The sequence below is a fragment of the Pholcus phalangioides genome, unplaced genomic scaffold, assembly GCF_987345545.1.
Source record: "Pholcus phalangioides strain wild (caught in Gottingen) unplaced genomic scaffold, Ppha-v1.0 ptg000017l_1, whole genome shotgun sequence".
Classification (NCBI taxonomy): Eukaryota; Metazoa; Arthropoda; class Arachnida; order Araneae; family Pholcidae; genus Pholcus; species Pholcus phalangioides.
Genome location: NW_028301610.1, coordinates 45,543,757 through 45,566,863, shown reverse-complemented (window position 1 = coordinate 45,566,863; position 23,107 = coordinate 45,543,757). Strand labels below are relative to the sequence as shown.

The window sequence follows — 23,107 nt, the reverse complement described above, 5'->3', positions numbered from 1 at the left end:
CCGCGAAAATGAGTCGTACTGAGCGAGAAAACGCTTCCAACGGGAAATCTCAATGAGAAATTACAATGCATTAAATTACAATTAATCACGCTTATAACGTTTTCCAAAAAAAAAACTGTCATGAAAAAAAAAAGTTGTAAGCGGGAAAACGCGCTTTAAACGGGAAATCTCAACGAGAATAAGAGTTCTCACCACGAAAATAAGTCGTACTGACCTGGAAAACGTTCTAAGCGGCAACGTTATTGGCGGGATAGACTGTATTAGTGTGGAATTTGACTCAAAATTTCTCCTCAAAAAATTTTATTTTTATATCTCTCATACCTAAAATTATTAATATTCGAAAATTTCGGAAGCTAATTCAAAACGAAAAAAAAAAAAAAACAATTATAAAAATGCATCGTGTCCATAAAAATATACCTGGATAATTTTTCGTAAAATTATAAAAATAAATAAATTAGTGTTTTCTTGAAAAAAGAAAAGAAGCAATGCACACACTCACACACACAATCCCCGGAGCTAAACCTCCCATTGCACAGAGTCAGTCTCCTATGTCACGTGAGAAGTGAGAGCCAATCACAGATGGTTATTCCGTGGCGGCCTCGCATTACCCCCTCGGCCACCACTGGTTACCATCCATATCCAAAGGAAAAGCGAAGGAACTCACTCGCAAGCGGTGTTTTTTGTGTGTATGTGTGTGTGTTGTGTGTGTGGTTTTTTTTTTTCCAAGAGGCTCTCTCTTTTTGGGCCTTTACGGCCTTTTCCCCCTTCTCTTGATCACACTGCGGCCGTGTTTAAGCTGCAGCAGCAGCACCACTCATCATCAAACTCTTCTCTCTCTCTCTCTCTCTCTCTCTCTCACTCACTCACTCTCTCTCTTTCTCTTCCCGAAATTCTCTCAAAAGTATGGTGATTTCGGTCCAAGCAAGAAGTGATCATCGCTTTCCCCTCTCTCTCTCTTTGAAATGTATTATTATTATTATAAAATTTTATTTAGTTTCTTAAGAGAGAGCGAAAGTTTTCTAAATTCCGATAATGAAGGAGATTTCGAGGCACCTACAAAAACAAATAAACAAACAAGATGCGAAAGGAATTGAAGAAGTAAGTTGAAAGTTGGAAAGCACTTCGGCTCTGAGAAGTCACTTAATAATTTTAATTAATTTATTTAAATTTTTGAATTGTCCAGTCTGTGTATACATATGTGTGTGAGGATCTATAAACCACGAGCCATTGAAGTTTCATGTAAGTAAAAGTTCAAGCTCCCGAAGGATATTTTTTATTGCTTAAATACATTGATTAGGTAATGATGGTCTAGACTGGACTGGATTGGACTATACAGGCAAGTGTCTCGTTCTTCCAGCAAACATTGGCTTTAGCATTTAAAATTTATGTTATGTGAAATTGACTGTTTTCTCAGAAGATTCTCTGATGTGACTTGTTCATCTACAGGAAAATACTCTGTGTCCAGTTTGTGCCTAAGAAACGAAATTATGACTTGGATAAGAAGAAGTGTATATTCTATTTGGTCGTGTTGTGGTTTCTCTACTGGTTCGACTTGCTAATTACGTGTGTCCAGATCTATGATGTTTGGTGAGACAACTAATTAAGGAGTGATTTACATGATCTACATGTGCATCATGTCGGTACTAAGTTTCCTCACTCGAGTTTTATAGTTGAAGAAAATGAAATTGGATTTTGCAGCAAGAATTTAAATACTTCAGTCTTCTGAAGTTCCATGGTGGATAGATCGGATTAAAGATCCCGATTGGAAACTTTGTTCCACCTTATGTAAGGATCATGAACGGTAATAGCCTATATGAGGATCCGAATCGGAGTAGCGTGGACTTGACCAACGCTCTAGCCGTAACGACGACAACCAGTTTATTGCCACCGTCTACGACACCCGGTGTGCAACAACCTCTTCATATACCGGCAAAAAGACTGACTCCTAACAGCTTGCCAGTGTCCTACGTGCCATCGAATGAGTGCAGCAGCAGTAGCGTCGACCCTTCCACTGCTATCCGGCACAACGGCCAGACCTGGACTAGTAGTACGCCGGCCTACTCGCCAGAGAACCACTCGGCTTTCGATGCCCAGGTGCCACAGTATAATCACGGGATCAGCCCCGGATATTACTACAGTGAGAGGAAGACACCGAGCTCCAGCACACCCATCAAATTCTGGTCGAACACTTACGAGGTTCCTAACGCTGGCCCGAGTACCACCATACCGGCTGACGCGTGCCACCAGTCCTTCGCGCCACAAACTTGGTGTAATTATTCACCTTATCCTAGTAGAGTGCATCCGAGTGCGGTCGAGCCTCATGTACCGCAAGCTGTGTCATACTTCCCGACAGAGGACCGATCTAGACTATGCACAAGTATGGATGGTGTGTACACTCAAAGTGATACGACCACGTATAGTCTTCGGAACTTTCCAGCTGAAGTGCATTGCCCCTCTACTTATGTACAACAGGCAACAGGTGAGTGAGAATTTTCATTATTAATCACATACATTTTTATTGCAATCACTAGAGCCCGGAAGTTTAGGCACTAAAATGGTCAAAATAGGAAGGCAAAAAGGCACAAAAAATTCTTCAAATAGGCCTTATAAAGACATTTATAATTAATGAAAAAAATAACTGAAATTTAAGATATATAGTAGAAAATATAGTAGTAAAAAAGAAAAAAACTGACATTAAAAAACTTTCAGTGGGAAACTGCTTTAAACGGGAAATCTTAATGAGAATTGGAGTATGGACCGCAAAAATAATCGTACCGAGCGGGGAAACGTTATAAATGAGAATGTTATAAGCGGGATCGACTGTATTAAAGGTCCGAAGACTGGCAAAAATATTGGTTACACTCTTACTCCTTCTACTGTTTATACATAGCTGCAATTATAGTTCATAATGTAACTGCATTATTATCCAAGTTAAATTGATTTTTTTTACAAAAATAAAGTGTTTGTGGTAATTACGATTAGGTCGATTTTAGGGCCACCGTTACCAGTCGCGAAAATCCGTATTGAAAATGATCGTGGGGTTCCTTCGTGTTACGAATATTTCTCGTTTATTGTATATTTTATCTGGAATATTCATTACAATTTTTTTAGTTGAGACATAGCTATCTAATTTTATTGTTGTAATTTTTTTTTCATTTATATTACCACATGTGCGGGACTCCTTCAAGCGCGGGGCCCTGTGTGGCCGCACCTGTCGCTCATCCCTTAGAGCAGCCCTGGTCCTTTAATCGAATAATAAATATGTAAATAAAATAACTTGCCGTGGATTTGCAGTACATTTATGATATAAAAAATAACAACAAAACAGCATGGGTCTCAGCATTGCACCCTACAAGGGTGGGGTTGACAGGGCTCTAGTCGTGGGGTAATTTTTTGTTTTTTCACGCTATAAATTCCCTATAGCGGGGTCCGTGAAAAATCTGGTCTGGGGGCCCGCCAAAAGTTCCATCCTAAGTGCCCTGCTCCAGGATGAAGGGGCCCAGGGCCTAGTCAGGTCCTATCCCGCCCTGTGTGAGCCATGGCGTCAACTGATGTCCTCTTGGGACAGTCATCGGTCAGCTAGCTATTCATATATGTACAATGCAGCCTAATACGTGAACAAGGCATGTTATGTGAAGCATGTGGAGAACCAAATTTCTCCGTTTTTCTTATACATAGGCTGCGTTCGTCTGACGCAAAAACATTCATGTCTAACATCATCTGGCCAAAGCAAAGTTAATGCATGGTAACACCAAGTTTTCTATCTCTACAGCAACTTACATTTATTTACGTTAAGAGAGATAGGGTTTTCGGATAATAATTACTACTAAGAGTTGAAGATTTTAAAAATAGCAATTCTTTTTGAAGTTCTCATTGCTCAAAATAGTCCACTTCTACAGTATAAGGTCTTTGAGAAATTCCACGAATAAACTTAAAATAATGTTAAAATAGGCATTTATAGCAGAAGAAAAGGTATTTTTACAAAAAAAAGGCATTCATGGTATTTTGCCTGAACTTCCGGACTCTAGTAACCACTATTATTTTTATAACATATATAAAACACAATTAATCAATTGATATCCCCTTTAACCCAACTGTTAATTTGTTTTAGAGACAGTCCCGTAGGCGATTTAAGCAAACGGTCATAAAAACACTAATAAAAATGTCTCTCGTCGCTTTTAAAAATGGTGGACCGTGTTTACGACACTGTCGTAATTTTCAAATATTTTCAACATGATTGATAGATGAGTGAAAAGAAAAAAAACCACTAAATAATTTTTTTTTTGTCAACTACATAATCAGGTTTCAACGCAGGTTTCAGTTAATGAATGTCCAAATTATATGTATAGTTTGATTTTTAATATTTATGTGATAATATAGTATTTTATATTACATAATTTGTAACTTTTTTATCCAGTATGGTGAATTTAATTTTTTAAAACTGGAAATGAGATGAAAGTATTGCATTAAAAACAACGATAATATTACAAACACGTTTGTAATCAGTGAGATTCTTTTTACAAAAACGATATTTAAATTTTCTCCTCTAACGATTTATTTTCGCACCTTAAAGCTATTAATTTGAAGATGATTCCATAATTCCATTTATTTATAGACAGCGACCCGTACTTGAAGAAATTACAAGTTCGGATGAAATATTATTTTTTGTTATGTGTTTATACTGTAGCAAATTTTTATCGATTTTTTTAAACTCAAAAAAGATACGAATATGGCGTATAAATATCGAAGTGATATTTACAAATGGTAAGTCAATAATAATTGAAGTGTAAATTCTGAGATAAATCTGCAAGAAACTGTCAAAGGAATGTTTTTGTCGCTACATATTTGCTGATGGAATAAATGGTCACTCAACACTGTCCCTAAAATAAAGATATAAAGAAAAGGTAATATACATAGAGTAGGCCTACAATACTCCTTCCAAGAAACTCCAAATTTCTCGGAGGAAGGGCTCACTTAGGTCAGTGGTTCTCAACCTCCGGAAGCCCGGTGCCCGGTTGATTTCTCTTTTTTTTTTGAGTGGAAGACTCGCACATCACACGACTAAAGGAAATTAATGGGTAAAAATGAAACGGGCTGAACCACTACGGCCCCTGTTTAACTGATGTCAGGACCTGGTAACGGACCGTGACCCGGCGGTTTAGAAACATTGGCCTAGATTCTTCCCGCAGAGGAAACCCTTCCTCTGTGGCATCCTTCGATTAGTAAGATTGACCCAGTAATGTATAAATAAGCTAAACGCCGGGAGAGACCTATTCAGTAGGTAAGTACAATTGCATCGTAATGTCACACAATAAAACCATACTTAAGAATCATTTCAAGCCTGGTACATATACACTATATAAAACATATTAATTAAAATAATTTTTCAATTTTTTACAGATATTTCAAACCGCTCTTAAATTTCATATAAGGCACTCGAGTGTTATTTTCCATATTTTTGAAGGAATTCCCGTGATATTCAGTTTAGCCATAGGCAAAATTTGTATTGGGCCCATAGGCTTGATCCTCCCTTCCTCTTTATCTGAAATTTTCACCAATAAAGTTTCACCTATGAGTTTAGCTCTGTCTACAATTTATACTCTCATAGGGAAAATAATTTCAAGGCTAAAAAGCAATCATATTTATTTTTTGAAGAAAATTTTTAAACATTTGAATTACTTCGGTCAATTTGATAAAATATGTGGTGCCTATCTGGGATCCCCATGTGCGGTGTTTAAAAATGTTTTAGTAGACTCAATGGTGGTTCAACGAGTGTTAGCTAACGGGTCCCAATCAGTGAGTCTCCAAGGGCCAAACAGAAACAAACTCCAAATTGAGATAGACGGCTTTTTTCTCAGCCCCATAACGAGGTGAACTCGAAAAGAAACGTCATCTGGTCTCTACCTGGACTCGAACTTGGCCGTCTTGCAAAACCTGTCAAGCAATTTCAGCGCCTCACGCCACATTGTGTGAAATAAGGAAGGCAGGGTCGTGTCTCCAGTGGTGTAGATGGTAATATGCTTACCCGGTTTGCAAGAGGGCCTGGATTTGAGTCCCGGTGGAGACCAGATGATTTTCCTTTTCGAGTTCACCTCTTCATGATATCCAAAAAATATCAGTTTCCTCAAAACTCCAAACTATTGCCGATTTTTTATTAATGTGTACAAGTTTGTTAACATAAAAATTGGGCTGAAAGGTCCCAAGAAACACTCAGGTGTTGGACCTGCAGAAATCCTCAAGAAGGGCTCTGGAGTCTTAATAAAATAATGGGATAGCCTTTGTTGTTGGAATACTTATGTTACAACTGCGCGAGTCTAATTTAGAGGGGTATACAGTGGGTCCTGCTAATAACGTTTCCACTTAGAATGTTTCCCGCTTAGTAAGACTTAATCTTGCGGTCTCACTCTTACTAATATTTATCAACATTTCACGTTTAAAGTGTTTCCCCGCTTACGACGTTTTTCCATAACGGTTTTTTAAAAAACGTTATAAGCGGATTCACTGTAATCACTTACCCATACAGTTTCGGTTTAACGCATGCGCCCACTCCAGCATGTCTATGGGGGGGGGGGGCTGCAACAATAAGTGGTCCGGGGAATGTCCCAAGTTCAGATGGGGGCCTCATTTTAATGAGATCTGGTTGCAGTTTTTGACAGTTGGTATGTAAATTGTTGGAAGGTACTAAAAGCCACGTAGGGATATATAAAAAAAAAAAAAAATCACAGCCGGAGAGGGGCCATAAAACGGCTTTGGCCACATAATTAGGTTTCAGAAAATTATATATGCAGCTTTTAAGATTTTTTTTTACTGTGAAATTGCTGCACACAGATTATGTTTATTTATGTTATTTTTATTGTAGTTTTCAAAACATGAACCATGGACCCCGTTGGGGTGAGGATTTGAACAGTAAGTGGTGTGGGAGATGTGTTTTAAAACAAGGGCGAGATTAGAATGAAAATTAAGCAAAACATGGTATTCAGTTTTTTTTATGTTGTGAGTACTGTTGTGAGTACTTTGCCGCTGTGGTGGTCGAGTGGTTATAGTGCCGGACTCGTGATGCGAGGATCCGGGTTCGAACCCCACAGTGGTGGTCGGCTGAAGTTGGTTTTCTGTGGTTCCCAACTTCAAGGCGCAAATGCGAGCCGATCTCCCCGTTAAAAAGTCTCGCCACAGAGAGCAACAGTCCTACAACGGTAAATCATTCAACCATAACACTTCACTCATAGTTAGTAAAACTGGGGGCAGATGACAGCACTACACATAACAAGCATTACACAGAAACAAACTTTACGTCAGGTTGCACTACACGTACACGCACATTCCCGCACGTACCGATTCGTTGGGGGGTTCCGCGGGGGGGGGGGGGGTTGCATGTGTGGTGTAGCAGTAGTAGGTAGGGGCTCGGGGATCAGCCACCTCGTTGGGCAATTTGCCTGTTGTGGCGTTGTATTTGTATTTGTATTTGTAATGCCCACCATCAAAAGAAGAGCACCCATATGAGAAATCGATACATGCTCAAACTTAAAGATAATTCTTGAATGCAACTTGAGTGAAATGCTTAATCTGGAATCGAAAGATCTTTATCACGTTGGTATAAAATCATTAATTAATTTTGGGTGCATCGGTGAGCCCGGAGGTGCTCGCGAGAAACTACAGTAGTTAAAATTGCAAGGACTATAACTATTCTCTAGGAAGTCCTCGGCTAACTTTAGGGTCTGATCAAGAAGTCCTCGGGTAAGTGCAGAAGAATTGAGAAACAATGTCGTATGCCAGCGTTTCTCAACCTATGGTTCGTGGACCGGCTCTGGTCCGTGACGACGGCACAGATAGTTTATAAAGATTAATTCCAATTGAATGTGAAATACTCTACTATCCAATTGTTGTCATTGATATCAGCAATAGCTTATGGGTTCCTAATAAAAAATTAGACTTTCAAACTAAGGTTCATCATATCTCATCGAGAAAAATACTGGAAATTACGATCCTAAATACTAATTGTGGTCGAAAATTGCCGTTTTTGAAAAATTCGTCAATTATATCTTAAGTGCTAAAGCACGGAAATAAAGGGCTGCTGCAAATCGCAGTAAACAAAAATGCATTTCATGTAAGAAAACGTTCACCACAAGGTGGCCATGTTTCATTGAAAGAAATCTGAAAATACAGAGATCTTAAAAAAAAGAAAAAAAAAGCATCTCCAGTTGTGTGTTACCAAAACACCAAAAACGTTGACATAACTCGGCAAAATCACCAGTTATTGCTAAAATTTCCAAAAATTATCAATGGGAAAATGGTGGGAAATGAAGGACTACTGGGAATTGTAGTGAAATAAAATGTAGTTCCGGGGAAAAGTGTTGCACAATAGCCCTACTGATATGTGTGATTAGTACGTATAAATTATAACTATAATTATCATAAAAAATTTATAAGTTATGAAAATTATCTCTATTCACGATTTTTTAGTAAAGATTAAAAACTCAGATAAGCTTCGTTGAAGTCAAAACAACCAAAAATTCGTGAAAATACGAAAATGTACCATAAAATACGGGACATATGGTCACAACACTCATGCTGGGAATTAGTGGTCCGTCGAATATTTTTAGACATATCAATGGTCCTTGGCCACAGAAAAGTTGAAAAACACTGCCGTATGTGCCAATACTTTGTTTTTTATTATATTTTTCCTTCGCTAATTAAAATTAATATTTTGTACCATATAAGCCAAATCTCTTTCTTTAGTCAAATCTCTGGAATAAAATTGCATATAGTCAGTCAGTTGTCTAAAAAAAATGGTAATAGCAGATAATGATTTCATGTTGAAATCGATTCCTCTTCCTGCTTTGATAATAGCCTGAAAAATACCAGCCAACGGAAGATTTTATATTTTATTTTTTGGTCTCCAACTATTGTAAAAAATGGCCTTATCAAACAGTTGCTATCAGTAGGCTATTACTCAGCAACTACGACCAAATTGCCTGCAGGACTGGAAAAAAAACACGAAAAAAACTAGTATGCGAGCAGGAAAATGGTGCCAAAAGCTAGGGGGAAAAACAACAATAAAATACTAGTGATGTAAGTGAACCTATAAAAGAGAGAGAAAATATTGGGATAAAAAAAACACTTTTCTCTTCTTTACCATGTTTTTTAGTATGTTTCCTTATCTCTTAGTATTATTATGAATGAGAAACGATGTAACTGTTCTTAAAATGATGATGTACTTAAAAAATGAACTAATTACAATTTTTTTCCCCTCTCATTATTGAAGGAATTCTAATGCTTATATAACAAAAATTTAAATTTGTTATAAAATAAAGGTGAGAAAAATATTTTTAAGAGTATTTCGATCCGAAGTAAATTGTTCGAAATATTTATTATTAATTAAAAAAAAATTCTATTATATAATTTGTTCTCATGAAAATTCGTGGTGAGAGTATTTTACGAAAAATATGGATAATCTTCTCTCGAATGAATTGGGTTTGAGGTTAGTACATTCCTGTGGATATATGACATCGATTCAATTTCAGCCGGATAACTTGGTGGTACTGGGTTTCCACAGGATTGGAATGTACTCTTCACTGTTCAAATTTACGGGACTTCAATTTTCGGGAAAAATCTCATAACGCTTCCAAAAATGTTCAAGCTTAGAGTAAAACCCAGGAAATAAACTTCATATTTGTTATGAAAGATAGAGGGATAGATCGAGTGTGTGTGTGTGTGTCAAAAACAATCTTTGTAGGAAATATTATTTTTGAGGTAGAGGGAGGATTTTGGATTTCAAAGCTATAATATTTCACCACCAATATTTATCTCAAGAATATCAATAAACATTTCGATTTAAGCGGATGTCAAGTTAGTGGGTTCCATTTCATCTTACCCTAACAATTTTTAAATGTCGTTCATGTACCCATTAAACATTCTAATTCCATCCTCAAATCAACAGAAAAAAAAAAATTTACCTGCAATTTTTTTAAAGAAAAATAATCTCGAATTAGGGTGGGAAAAAAATCTAAAATATTTGTTACTCGTGAATGAGCGGTGTGATAATTAGGGAAAAACCTTTCTTATTCTTATTTAAAAATTTCAATATATATGCATTTTATATATACTATAGCTTACTCCACCATTCTCTCGCTTAGAAATTACAGATATCATCCACACTTACCTGTGACTTCCGTAGCCGGCAGGTCGAGTTTTTATGTTCCACACAGTGAAAAATGATCCTACCCCACCCCCCTGCCCAAACTGTTAAGGGCTTTTTTTTTCGAGCCGAGCACAACTCAGGTCTATCGCCAAGGGCAATTTACTGTCTAGTGAGTTGTGCCGGAAGTGTAACTGTGTGTGTGTACCTAACAGTCTTTTGAGTGCGTATCTAGTGTTCTCTATGATTTTTAGTGCTGCCATCTATATCTCAGAAGCGAAGTGTAATGACTGAATGTTTGTACGACTGTTGCTCTCTGTGGCGAGACTTTTTAACGGGGAGATCGACTCGCATTTGCGCCTTGAAGTTGGGAACCACAGAAAACCAACTTTAGCCGACCAACACTGTGGTGAGGCTCGAACCCGGGTCCCCGCGATGCGAGTCCGTCACTATGACCACTCGACAGCGGTACTGTTAAGGGCTATTGTCTATCAACAAACGACAAAAAAAAACAATGAAACGAAGAATTGGCGAAACATACAAGAGCAATGTCGTAAAAATTTCTTTATTGGCTAGCGCACAAGCAATTTAAAAAAATTAGTTGTGATAACATGGTACAAATCGTAATCGACTTAACCCTTTGAGGTTCAGAAGTTTTTCGGCACTTCGTTGGTACAGTTCGTACTTTATAGCGCCTTCCCCGCAATGACTGGGTGTTTGTACCTTAGCGGTTTTCGTATAGTTTGTGAGCTCTGCTGGATGCCGAATCACAGTTATCGTAAGGGGCCATTGTAACAATGAAATACCGTTGTTTCCTGATGCGGCCCTGTGTCGAGTCCACTTCGACATAGGACCGCGAAAAGGTTAAGCGGGATTTAGTCATATGTTGAGTTATAGAGGTTTCTCCCCATTGAATTTTGTATTGTGCAAACCATTGGAATAATACATGTCGAGTTATCCGCATGTCGATTTATCTACTGTATACATAGGCGAGTCACTGACAACCTCTTTTATCTTTTGAGACACTAAAATTTTGTACATCGGTTGGGTGTAATTGATGAAATAAGGCAAGAGTTGCGAGCTGGCTAGGTGCGAATGTAAGGCAGTAATATGCACTCTCAAATTACTGTACTGTATAGTAGTCACACATCGTACTAGTTATTTATCAGATATTTAAAAAAAAGGGTGATTGTCTCGGCTCTCCAGCTCAACATCATAACTAAAAATGAGCAGTTTGTGAAATATTCTTGCGCTGGTGTCGTTTAATTGTACTGTTATTGGACATATGGTACCACTGCGATTAACTGACGTTTAGACAGTGGAGCATAAGTGCTATTGATGTGAGACATGAATGTTGGTTGTGTGAAGGTAAGTGAGGAATGACCGGGGTTGAAACTAGAAACGAAAATTTAATTTGTCACCTGGGGCAAAGTACATATTTTGCCCCCTCCTCTCCGTTATTTTGAACAGAAAAGAGTAAACTTGGTGCCCATCCTGGTCCGCCTTTCGGGGCACCAGATCCCTCTGCCCTCCGACAGCCGAAGCACTATGGTTGAGCAATGCACTGTCCACATGAACGAAGGAGCTACCAGACTTTCGCCTGAAATGTTAGCGTACCGAACCTTGCTGTATATGGCACTCCGTTGCAGATTTTTCACTGCAACCATGGTAACGAAGCTTTTTTTTGGCAGAAACGGTTTCAATTTGCATCGCGGTATTGAAATTGGACCCTCTTGTGATTGGGCAAAGGGTTACAAATTCAATCTCTTCCCATGAACCCCATTCTATTTTTACACTGAGGTGTGTAATCGGCGTTTGCTGTCATATCCCGTGACAAATTTTTAACTACAAGGGTAGGGTCTAAAGTTATTGATGAAAGAACGCAAGCTAGTGATAGCAGTAATACTGTCTAAGAGAGAGAGAGAGAGAGAAGTCTTATTATTCATTATCTGGGCTCACTGAAATTTCTGGAAGCCACTTTCAGCACAGTTAGGATAATGAATTAATTCTCGCAGATCTCTCTCTCTCTCTCTCACACATTGGCGTACGCAAAGGGGGGTTTTGGGGTCCTAACCCCCCCCCCCCCCCCCCAAGCCGAGATTATAGTGTTATTTTGCATGAAAAAACGTAAACCCCCTTGAGAAGAAAAAAAAATTGAAACCCCTCGTGAGAAAATTCTGCGTACGCCTATGCTCACACACACACATGTAACTACATGAATAAATGTTGATAATTTTTCTCGACCATATATGACGTTATATTCTGGAAAATTCCATTTCCTCCAGGAAAAATAATCGACATTTATTCATGTAGTTACACGAATAAGCGTCTAAAAATTGTTGAAATAGGATGTGGTACTTACCAATTATCCCCTGAAATTCTCTAGTTGACCAATTTTTTAAAATATTTTTATAATTGATTTTCTATTTTATTTTTATTTACATTATTGTTTAAATTCCTATTGGATTTATTTTGATACATAAATTTTTATTTCATTTACCTCAATTTATAAATTTTTATTAACTTTGTAGGAAAAAATTAATTTTTTTCATTATAAATTAACGCGTTTTTGTTTGAAATATCGTTGGTATTTATTTGTTAGCAGTTTCAGTGTTCGTTTATTACATTTACTTTAGAATCTATTAGCTTTGAAACCATGACCAATACTTTGAAGTAGTTACTGTATTTACTCTGCACCTCGAATTCCCCAGACGTGAACCCAGTCGTATCACTGACTATATCGCGTCAAATACCCAAATTTTCAGAATATGACTCGTAAAAAATTGATTCGTGCATCCCACGGTATACAATGAAACCCCACTGTAACGATACTCGATATAACAATAAATTCCTCTGCAACGATATTTTTTCAAGTCTTGTTTGGACATGCGTGTAGTCTAACGTTAAACAGCGCTGTCTCTTAATACAACGATAATCGCCCTACAACGATACTTTTTCTTGATCCACAGAGTATCATTGCATCAAGATTTCACTGTAGGCTTTCACTCGGTAAAGATCAGGGTTCCAGGGACCCATTCGAGTTACATAAGAGTGCGCATCATTGCCCAATCGAACACATTTGGGACTCACTCGGTGATTATGTTGCCTTGCCTTGTGCCCATTGGCGTACGCAAGGGGGGGGGGGGGAGGTTCTAGGGAACCCCCAAGAGACGAGATTATAGTGTTATTTTGCAAGAAAAAACGTAAACCGCTCCGCCTGAGAAGAAAAAAAAATTGAAACCCCCCCCCTCCCCCCCAAGAGAAAATTCTGCGTACGCCTATGCTTGTGCCAGCATCGTCCAGCAGTTTCCGAATGATCTGTACCTGGATACCTGTGACAACCTCCCAGCATCTCACTCTGTTATTTCCAGACGCATGTGGAGGGAGGGGGGGATAGAGGGCCTATATATATCCTCAAGAAAACAAAAATTTTAAAATATTTTTAAATATTAAAAAAAAAATTAGAATATCTAAAGCAAATACAATATAAAACCTGTCTATGACGATAATGTAGGGACCTAGAAAAATACTGTTATAGACACGTTATCATTGTAGACAGTTTGAGCATTTACGCTGTTTCCTATTGAATATGAATTCCGCCGGGAGCAAAGAAAATATCGTTATAGGCAGGTTTATCGTTACACACACAAGAACACAATCTTTATGAGCTATCTCAATCAATTTCTGTTGATTAAAAAACCGTTATTCCGTTAGCAGCTACATTAACGTGACTCGACTGTGTGAATAATGACTTAAACCAATGTGCGCTCAACCTTTTGAAGAGTGCGGGCTGCTTCATTGATTTGAAAACGTGTCGCGGACCACTTTATTGGAGTGGTCCGAACTACGTCGCAGGTCGCTAAAGCGATCTTAAGCTGTGCCGCGGGGTCACTTGAGTGATCTGTAAACATTGTACGCCTACGCAAAGGAGGGTTTTGGGGTTCCAACCCCCCCCCCCCAAGCCGAGATTATAGTGTTATTTTGCTGGAAAAAACGTAACCCCTCCCCACTCCCGAGAAGAAAAAAAAATTGAAACCCCCCGGAAAATTCTGAGTACGCCTATGTCTGTAAACGCATCGCGGCCTGTGAGTGCTCGGGCTCATGCGAATAAATACTGTAGGTGCTCGAACATCCACAGCAATCCTGCTCCGTCTTTGGTCGCGGGTCACTTAAGTGTTCTGTAAAATGTGCCACGGGCTGGAACTGCACCCACCGCAGGTCACTAAAATGATCTTAAACTGTGCCACGGGTCACTTACAAAATTATCTGTAAATATACCACGGACTGCTCGAGTGATTTGGAACTGCGCCACAAGTCGCTAAAGTGACCTGAACTGGCATTGACAGTGAAAGGCCGCAATGTAGATAAGCACTATTAAACCAAACAACCATTTAGCTCATTTTTACACAAATTGGTTTGAGCTCACGGGCCGCATCGGACGACTCCGAGGGCCACATTAAGCCCGGGGGCCATAGATTGAGCATGAATGACTTCAAAAAAATATGGATTTCATCAATTGAGAGATTCCCCCCCCCCCCATTCATACTTGATAACATTGCATAATGTTCTCCTGTGACACGTATCTGGTCCAAGAGTGGATTTCATTCTTCTCTTCCCCTTACTGCTGCAGAATGAAAGTCTCTAGCATTTTAGCATTGAAAAAAAAAGCCCTCCCAGATTCCTCTTTGAGAGCGAACTCTCCCACAGTCATAAAGTGATTTCTAATAACCTTGAAGCGTAAAAAAAAAAAAAAAAAAAAAAAAAACTGGGAGCCTGTTTTCAGCTACTGGTTTTTCAAAGTAAAGCCGCTTCTCAAAAGTAATAAGAATAGGAGACGTTGTAAAATGCTCTTGAACCCAGCGGGCGGAGGTGATGGTACAACAGAGAGAGATAAGGCACCCACCACTGAGACCGATGGGCTTGACCAGTGTGAAAGATGGTCTTACATCATCTCTTTTGTTTGTCAAATCTGTATCATGGCAAGGAAACTCGCTCAACCTTTGTGAATCAATGGCTGGTGGACACAAGGAAAGATTAAGAATAAAAGCGTATACACATTGAATATACCTATTACATATTATAACATTGAAGAAAAAAAACAAATTTTTTTTGAGCTGGCTTTTGGTACTTTCCACTTCTTTTGTTTCTTATATTTTTTTTAGATCTATTCGTTGATCTCATAATAACAGGAGAAACTTTGTCAATGGTATTTCTAAGAATGGAGAAAAAAATACGGGGGGGGGGGAGGATTTTTAGGCATTATTTTGTTTGTGAACATGTTCTTCGATTGAGCTTCCGCAGACCAGTACAATGGCTTATAATTCAAGTATGTTTTTTTTTTTGCACGTCCTAGCAGCCGTAGGAAAAAGATGTAAGATTGTGTTCTATTATATACTATATAACTTTCCTTGTAATTACCTAACAATCTCTCTGATGCTTCACCACTTCAGATGAACAGAAAAATAGGAATAGGGAAGACTCAGCTAAAATGGTGATTGTCGATGGAGATTTGGTATTCAATACTGAGAGAATGGAATGCATTTGTTTTTTCTCGAGGTGTTAACATCACTAGGATTGCTATCAGGGCCTGTTCTACATAAGTTCATGCCCTGGGTAAACATGACTTTCTGGGGCTTTTTATAAATAGCATTCCTTGGGACTGAGGTGTACGCAGGGGTAGAGGGATCAGTAAGAGATGATCAAAATTAAAAAAAAATTATTTATATTTTTATGAAAAATTAAAATATAGAAAAAAATGCCAATTTCAGCATCCGGATGGGCAACGGAAATTTGTGGACCCTGGGTGTGTGCCCCGTTTACCCATACGAGAAACAGAATATGATTGTTATAATACAGGCATCCTTTGCGATTAATTGGTTCCATAAAATGATCGCGTAAGATGAAATCGCGTAAAGTGAGTTAAATTTAATATGGGTAAGATAGGGATAGGGGTTTTCTTCTGAAAGCTAAGAAAAACTAAATCCAACTTCTAGCAGTAAAATACAATTTTTTGAGTGAATTAAGTATCTAAACTTATAACTAAATTTCGTCAACTCTTAGGCTATATGAATAAATTTGATCAATACTTATTTGCTTCTGTCTTCGCTACTGCATATTGATTCTAGTATGTATGAGTGTGGATGTTATTTTTCACATGAAGAGCCTGGTAGGATAAATAGAGCTAATAACTTCTTTTAATGAAACAGTCAAGATGAAAGTGGCAAACAGAGCATTCTTCGTCTCTTTATAAAAACTTCAGAAGCAAAGCCAGAAAATTCTGAATATTCCTGGCAAATATGACAATTCTAGATTCATTAAGATCATTTTCGATAAAATTCTGGTGGAATTGTCGATTTGTGACCAAAAGATGTTCATCAGCGAGATCTGGTAAAATAGAGAGATTTGAGCGTTTATTTTTCATACTTATCTCATCTACATCAACAAATCCAACGGATTTGGTTGTTTTTAATTACGTCATATTTCTAATTTGCAAGTCCATTTTTTGAGGATTAAAATCAAATAACAGACTGAATTTTGGTGGGGGGGGGGGGTCACAATTTCTAAAATTAACTTTTCAAAGTCGCGTTATAGAGCGAAATCGCATAAAGCGAGGTATACTTGTATGTATCTAGGGATCTCTCATTAATTCATCAATTTTTTTGGTGATATATACTTTTATATTAGATTGCGGTATTTTGGTTGTATTTGACATTCATATTTTTTATGGGAAAGTTTCTTTCAGCAACCTCGTTGGGCAATTTGCCTGTGTATTTGTGTAATTTATGGAACAGAGCCGAAAAAACATAACGAAAGAGTTCCTCAATCGGTGGCCCGTGGATCTGAGGTAGTCTGAAAACAGTCTTGAAAATCTTATTCTAATTAAAATGAAACCTAGTAATATGAGCTCTAATAAAACGATTAATAAAAAGTAATAATTAGTCAAATTAAACCCACTCAATCAGTTGGTGGTCCATCGTATTGTTAAAAATAATTTGATGGTCCTGATTCAAAGTGGCTGATAAACTGATAAAACTGGAAAACAGCCTATACTAAATATATTTGGAAAATATTCTAATTTATAAAAAATTACCCACATTTGGGCAATTTTTTAGATTTCCTGTGGTTCCTCTTGAATGTGGTTAACTAACAAAAACAAAATGAATACGTTTTTAACAGCATATTTTTGAAATTCTTCGAAAAAAAAATCACTTAATAAATATTAATAGTAGACCCGCGAAATCACTGCGATCAATAATAAGTTTTACAAAGTTTTTATAAAAAGTGAACTCTTTATCTTTTTCAATACGAAATACATGTAGAGCCACATTTATGTGGTCAACTTCTACCCAGAAAAACGGTTTTGTATAGTCCAGGCAGCAGCAAGATGGTCTGGAATGGATATGATAAGATGCTGGAAGGTTTTTTTAAATTTACCTGGATCGAAGCAGACTACATTTCATTCAATAGCTGCTGGAAACTGCACTGTGGAAGATCTATAAAGAGAGAGAGAGAGAAAGAAACGATGATGATCGAGTTGGGTCCAAATGTTTTCGATCGGGTTCAAATGTTTTCGATCGGGTTCAAATGTTTTCGATCGGGTTCAAATGTTTTCGATCGGGTTCAAATGCTCTTGCCAGTGCCGTCTTAATGCATGGTCCGGGGGCCTGCAGAAGAAGCCTCATGAAAATTGAATGTAGTTAAAGTGATGGTTATATAAGCCTGCAAATTTGTAGGCATTTTTAATGAAGTGCAGGGCCCTCAGAAAAATCGTTTTGCCCGTAGGGGGGGGGGGGGTCAAAAGACAGCTCTGGCTCTTTCTACAATTTTCAAACACTTCAGGGCCACCAAGTTTCGTTACTTTTTCAGAACATTCAACTGAGGGGGGCCCCTTGAAAAAAAGTGGAAATTTACACCTCCGTTAATAGGGTCGAAGACTCTAGTTTCTCATACCGTTTAAATTTAGGGATGAAGGTATGAGATACCCCAAAAATGCCCCACTTAACGGTGCGGAAATAAGGACTGGCTTGAACTTTTAACTACGCAGTAGCGCACGCATGATTTTCTAGGGGGAGGGGGCGCGTTTAACATTTTATTGCTTCCCAAGGGGAAAGAGAGTTTAAATTTTTTTACTGAAAAAAATACATACCATAATCTCAGCCATAGGCGGAATTGTGGGGGGGGGGTATGCCCCCCCCTGGCGTCAAAAGTGGAGTCAACTGATCTAATGTATATATTATCACAAAAAATGAGTAACTTTGTCTGGTTTTAATTTATACAAAAATTGCCACGTTTTTAAGACAAATAAATTCAACTGGTCGAACGACTCTTCGGACGACCAGGCGTAAACATCACTCTTCATTCGTGTGAGTTCTGACCACGAGGTCCTGATGACGGCTCTCCATTGAAGAGCCGAAACGCGTCGACCATTCGACCAGTTGAATTTATTTGTCTTAAAAACGTGGCAATTTTTGTATAAATTAATGTATATATGTACATTTATATATGAGGGAGAATTGACATCATCATCATTGTGCCCCCCCAGCAATAATGACCGAGCCCCCCCCCCCCCAGACTTCCAAGTCTATCACCGCCCATGATCTCGGCTCAAGGAGAAGGAGAGATTAACCCAAAACCAGGGTCGTCTTAAGAGCATCATGGGCCCCCGGGCCAAATGATTTTTCTGCGGTCCTACGTGGTGAATTTTCGGAAATTTTAACCACATTTCATTTTTGTGAGGTTCTTTCCCCCCGGGCCGTGCCAGGGTGGGCCCATGCGTTAAGACGGCGCTGTCCAAAACCTTCTTTGAATACGCCAATGTAACTACGTAATTGTATAAATTAGACTTTTTTTGCTTTCTTCGATTTAAATTGTCATTATTTGACATGAATAACATGAGGATATACACCGAATAACCATTTTAAACCAGAAAAACGCATGAATAGATATTTTATTTGTCGGTTTAACCGTGGTATCCGGTTATTTTTTATAATCCTCTCTTTTCCTTACCATTTCCCCAACTGAGGTCCAACTGTATTGTGATGCTTGACTGGGAAGCCGGCAATCGTATCTCTTCTAAAATGGGGACAAATAGCGTTTTTAACATACGACAGTTAACGACTACTACTACTACTAAACCACACATGCACCTCGTCCATATTCCTCTGCGGAACCTCTAACGAACAGTTAACGATATTTTCAGAATGCTTATGTTCAGCCAAAGCTCGAAATCAGCCAGTTCGTGAACAAGCCGGCCAGTTGACTTGGTCAGTGTCCGAAATTCTGTAATTTCGGATATCGACCGAAAGTGACTGGAGATCCCTATAATACCGATCTCAATCCCCTATGGCAGTGTTTCCCAAAGTGTGCGTCGCGACGAACTGGAGACATTTATTTGTGCGCCTATTTATGCTTTGATGTGGCTCTTTTATAAGTGAAAATATCTACTAAACTATTCTGGGGAGCCGCAGTGAATCATGAATTGGGAAAGGGAGCCATGGGTGACAAACGTTTGATAACGACAGCTCTAAGATAACGATATTCCAATTCCTTTGATCGTTAGGGTTGCCATAGCTAACCATAATTATAAGTAGCCGTAATTATTGCAAAAAAAAAAAAAAAAATATACACCAACTTTGCAATGACGCCGAATCATGGCTTTTCTTTGGCCAGGGATCGCCAGCCAATTCACGGACTAGCTGGCCAAACCCGAATTTCGGACATTGGATGGGTCAACTGGCCGATTTCGGGCTTAAGACGTAACACATCTCACCTTATATTTACTACCAGCACTTTTGACTCTTGCTTTATTTGATTAGCCGCACGCAAATGATGTCAAAAATAGGACGTCACCACGATAATGTGACTTGACTGTCTATGAATTTAATGCATTTCAAATGTGTTACTTTATATACTAAAACAAAAACAAATTTCATTATGAGATCCTCTGAGTCATCATTCTTTGGCGCATATTGCTTAAAAATTTGTCAGGTAAGAGAGAATGAGCTGTCTTAAAATATGAAGCATTGATCTAGTCATTAAAGATCATTCAAGTCACACTCAGGAGATTATTTCATAGCAATGTGTGCTTTTTTTCCCCCTTCAAACTAACTCTTTATTCACATGGCATCCTGGCATTGTCGATGGTCTGTCACCAATGCAATAAAAATTCAGATTTTGAATCCACGTACAATCTTTTAACAGATCACGATTCAGGCAGGTCTGTTCAGAATTATCTATCAAATTTTCAATGATATATCTGAACGCATTTTTTTAATCATATGATATAAAATGTTTCTCTTATCTTTTTTTTTTCAGTTGGAGAACCGATGACCACAACTAATCCTCTAGAATGGACAGGAACAGTGACCATTAGAAAAAAACGGAAGCCTTACTCTAAATTTCAGACATTAGAACTGGAGAAAGAATTCCTTTTTAATGCATATGTTTCAAAACAAAAAAGGTGGGAACTCGCCAGGAATTTGAACTTGACGGAAAGGCAAGTCAAAATATGGTTTCAAAACAGGAGGATGAAGAGTAAAAAAACCAGTCAACGGAACACCGAAAATAACCAGAATAATACAAATACCAGCGGTGGAACTGCTTCGGGTAACTCAAAAATTCCCGTGTAAACTTTTATATAGTGTAATTTTATTATCTGAGTCTCATGATTTTTTTTTTCTCTGCAGAGTTGTCCTCTCTCTATCTTCCTTCAAATAAAGTTTCAGAACTTGGAATGAAACAAACGCTACAGCGCTAAATAAAATAATGATTTTGTCATGTTCATAATTGTGGTTGAAAAACAATCAGAGGAACATGTTGAAATGAGCTTGGAAACTACTTCCAATGTTTTAGAGTGCGCAAATGTATTTTTTTTCCCCCCGATTTCAATAACTTCTCTATTAATAATTTTTTTCATTTCAAGACCATCAGCGTCAAAAATTACATTCGTGTAAGTGTATTTGTGGTAAAGTTCTGTTACATGAATTCCATTAAATATTAACAAATGTTCGATATAAGCCTTATATAATTATGCTATCTAATTTCAATTTTTTTTTTCAAAATTTTTGAAGTGAAATTTTGAACAAATTCTAAATTAGCTTCGAAAACTGAATGTTTCTCTGGTTTTATATTGAGATTTCCTTATGAGTGTTTACAGTGTATTTGGCATTAAGTAATTACTATACTTAGAGTTTCCAAAATCGAACTTAAATATTTTATGATCTCGAGAAGAGTGTGATTTGTAATTTTGTGTGTGATAATAAAGTGTTGTTAGTGTGATTTGAAGATATTCATGCAAAGCTAAATACCCAATTTCTAAATTAGGATTACTTTTTTATCGATTACAAAATTCTTATTTATAGCAAGGGCGTACGCAGTGAGGGGCCATAGCGAGCGCTTGCTTCCTTCTCAAGGCGATTAAAATTAATAAAAATATTTAAATAAAATCTATCTGATGTTTTAATTTATTTACTTCAGTTCAAAACGTTATTGTGAGTAGTTTAAGAACTCGTAATTCATCTGGAAGTTTCACTACACCTCCACCAATTATTGGTCTCGCGTGCACTTCTGATTCTTATCTGGGATTACAATGATTTATCTTTAATCATTCCATAATCCCTTTTATCAGTGAGTGAAACTTAATTTAATTTTTAATTGATTGTTTAATAAAATTAAAAGTTTAAACAGAAATGTACGTGATTATTTTGCCTCTTTTATATTCGAAATCGACTTTGTCAGCAGTATCGTAACACTACCTCCTATATACATGTATATAGGAGGTAGTGATCGTAACCGGTTAATTCATATAGAATCATTGTGTGGAAACTTCTACTTTCAGCTACAGTCAAAGACGGGTATTAGGCCGGGATTACACTATAAAAAAGTTTTGTAAAAATTCTTATATAAAACTTGAAGAAATGTAACCAATAAGCTTATAAAGTTTTATAAAAGAATTTTTATAAAATTTTATAGGGTTATATTGGCCTTAGGCCGGCATTCAAACTACAAAAATTTTAGGAAAGTTTTTCTTATAAAACTTGAAAATGTGCAACTAGGGCCGTAACTAGAGGGTGGGGACAGAGGGGGTAACTACCCCGTGCGGCAAAATTTAAGGGGTGTCAATTTTAGGTGGCAACAAAGAATACCGTGTTACAAAATTATGTAATTTTAAAGTGGGGGGCGGCGGCCAAAATACTAGATACGGCTGTGAATGCAACAAATAATCACATTGGTTACATTCGAGTGAATGTAATCAATATTGGTTGTTTTTTTTTTCAAGTTTTGTAATAGAGCTTTTATCAAACTTTTATTGTGTAATACCGGATTTAAAGACAAAAATAACTTTGATTAAAGACAGTGAAAATAGTTTTGAATAAAAGTTTTATAAAAGATCTTTGTCAAATAACGTTTATAGTGTAATGCCGGCCTAAATAAGGCCGGCATTACACTATAAAAGTTTTGTAAAAGCTCTTTGATAAAACTTGAAAAATTCAACCAATTAGCATCTCGGTTACGTTTGCTCAAATGTAGAGACGCTTATTGGTTGAATTTTTGAAATTTTATAAAATAAATTTTATCAAACTTTTATAGTGCTTATCCCAGCCTTAGAATGTCTTGACAAAAATTGATAATGTTGTTTTTATTTGCTATTCTGTATTTTTTAGAATAAGATTAATATCTGTGTTACTTTAAACTATATTATAAGATTGGATATTTTATATTATATGTATTTTACCAAAGAAGGTTATAATATACATCACATGTACAAGAGGGATAATAGAGAAAGTATTATTAAGGCAATACTGGCTTCGATTCCCATCTGCTAGCTTGACCAATTGACTAACATGAGCTATGCACAAATGATATCCCTGAAGTTTGCATTGAAATACCATATAGCCCAGAGGCGCCGACATAAAGAAAATATTGGGGGGAGGGGGCTGAAAGTTGCTGGTCGTCCTGTATATACGAGATTCA

General features: G+C 37.5%; 1 protein-coding gene across 1 annotated transcript; it reads left to right on the top strand.

The window, feature by feature from the left end:
• The first annotated feature begins 661 nt into the window (after window positions 1-661).
• Window positions 662-21,145, top strand: LOC149073510 (uncharacterized). Its single transcript, XM_089246448.1, has 3 exons — window positions 662-1,098; window positions 1,447-2,479; window positions 20,450-21,145. Exons 2-3 carry the CDS (start codon window positions 1,795-1,797, stop codon window positions 20,761-20,763), a joined length of 999 nt encoding a protein of 332 aa, XP_089102574.1. The 5' UTR covers window positions 662-1,098; window positions 1,447-1,794; the 3' UTR covers window positions 20,764-21,145.
• The last annotated feature ends 1,962 nt before the right edge of the window (window positions 21,146-23,107 follow it).

Bases quoted from the DNA above. Each gene is read 5' to 3' on its own strand.
- LOC149073510 (XM_089246448.1), top strand. From the start codon at position 1,795: ATGAACGGTAATAGCCTATATGAGGATCCGAATCGGAGTAGCGTGGAC. The intron at 2,480-20,449 runs GTGAGTGAGAAT...TTTTTTTTTCAG, and splicing joins TTATGTACAACAGGCAACAG to TTGGAGAACCGATGACCACA.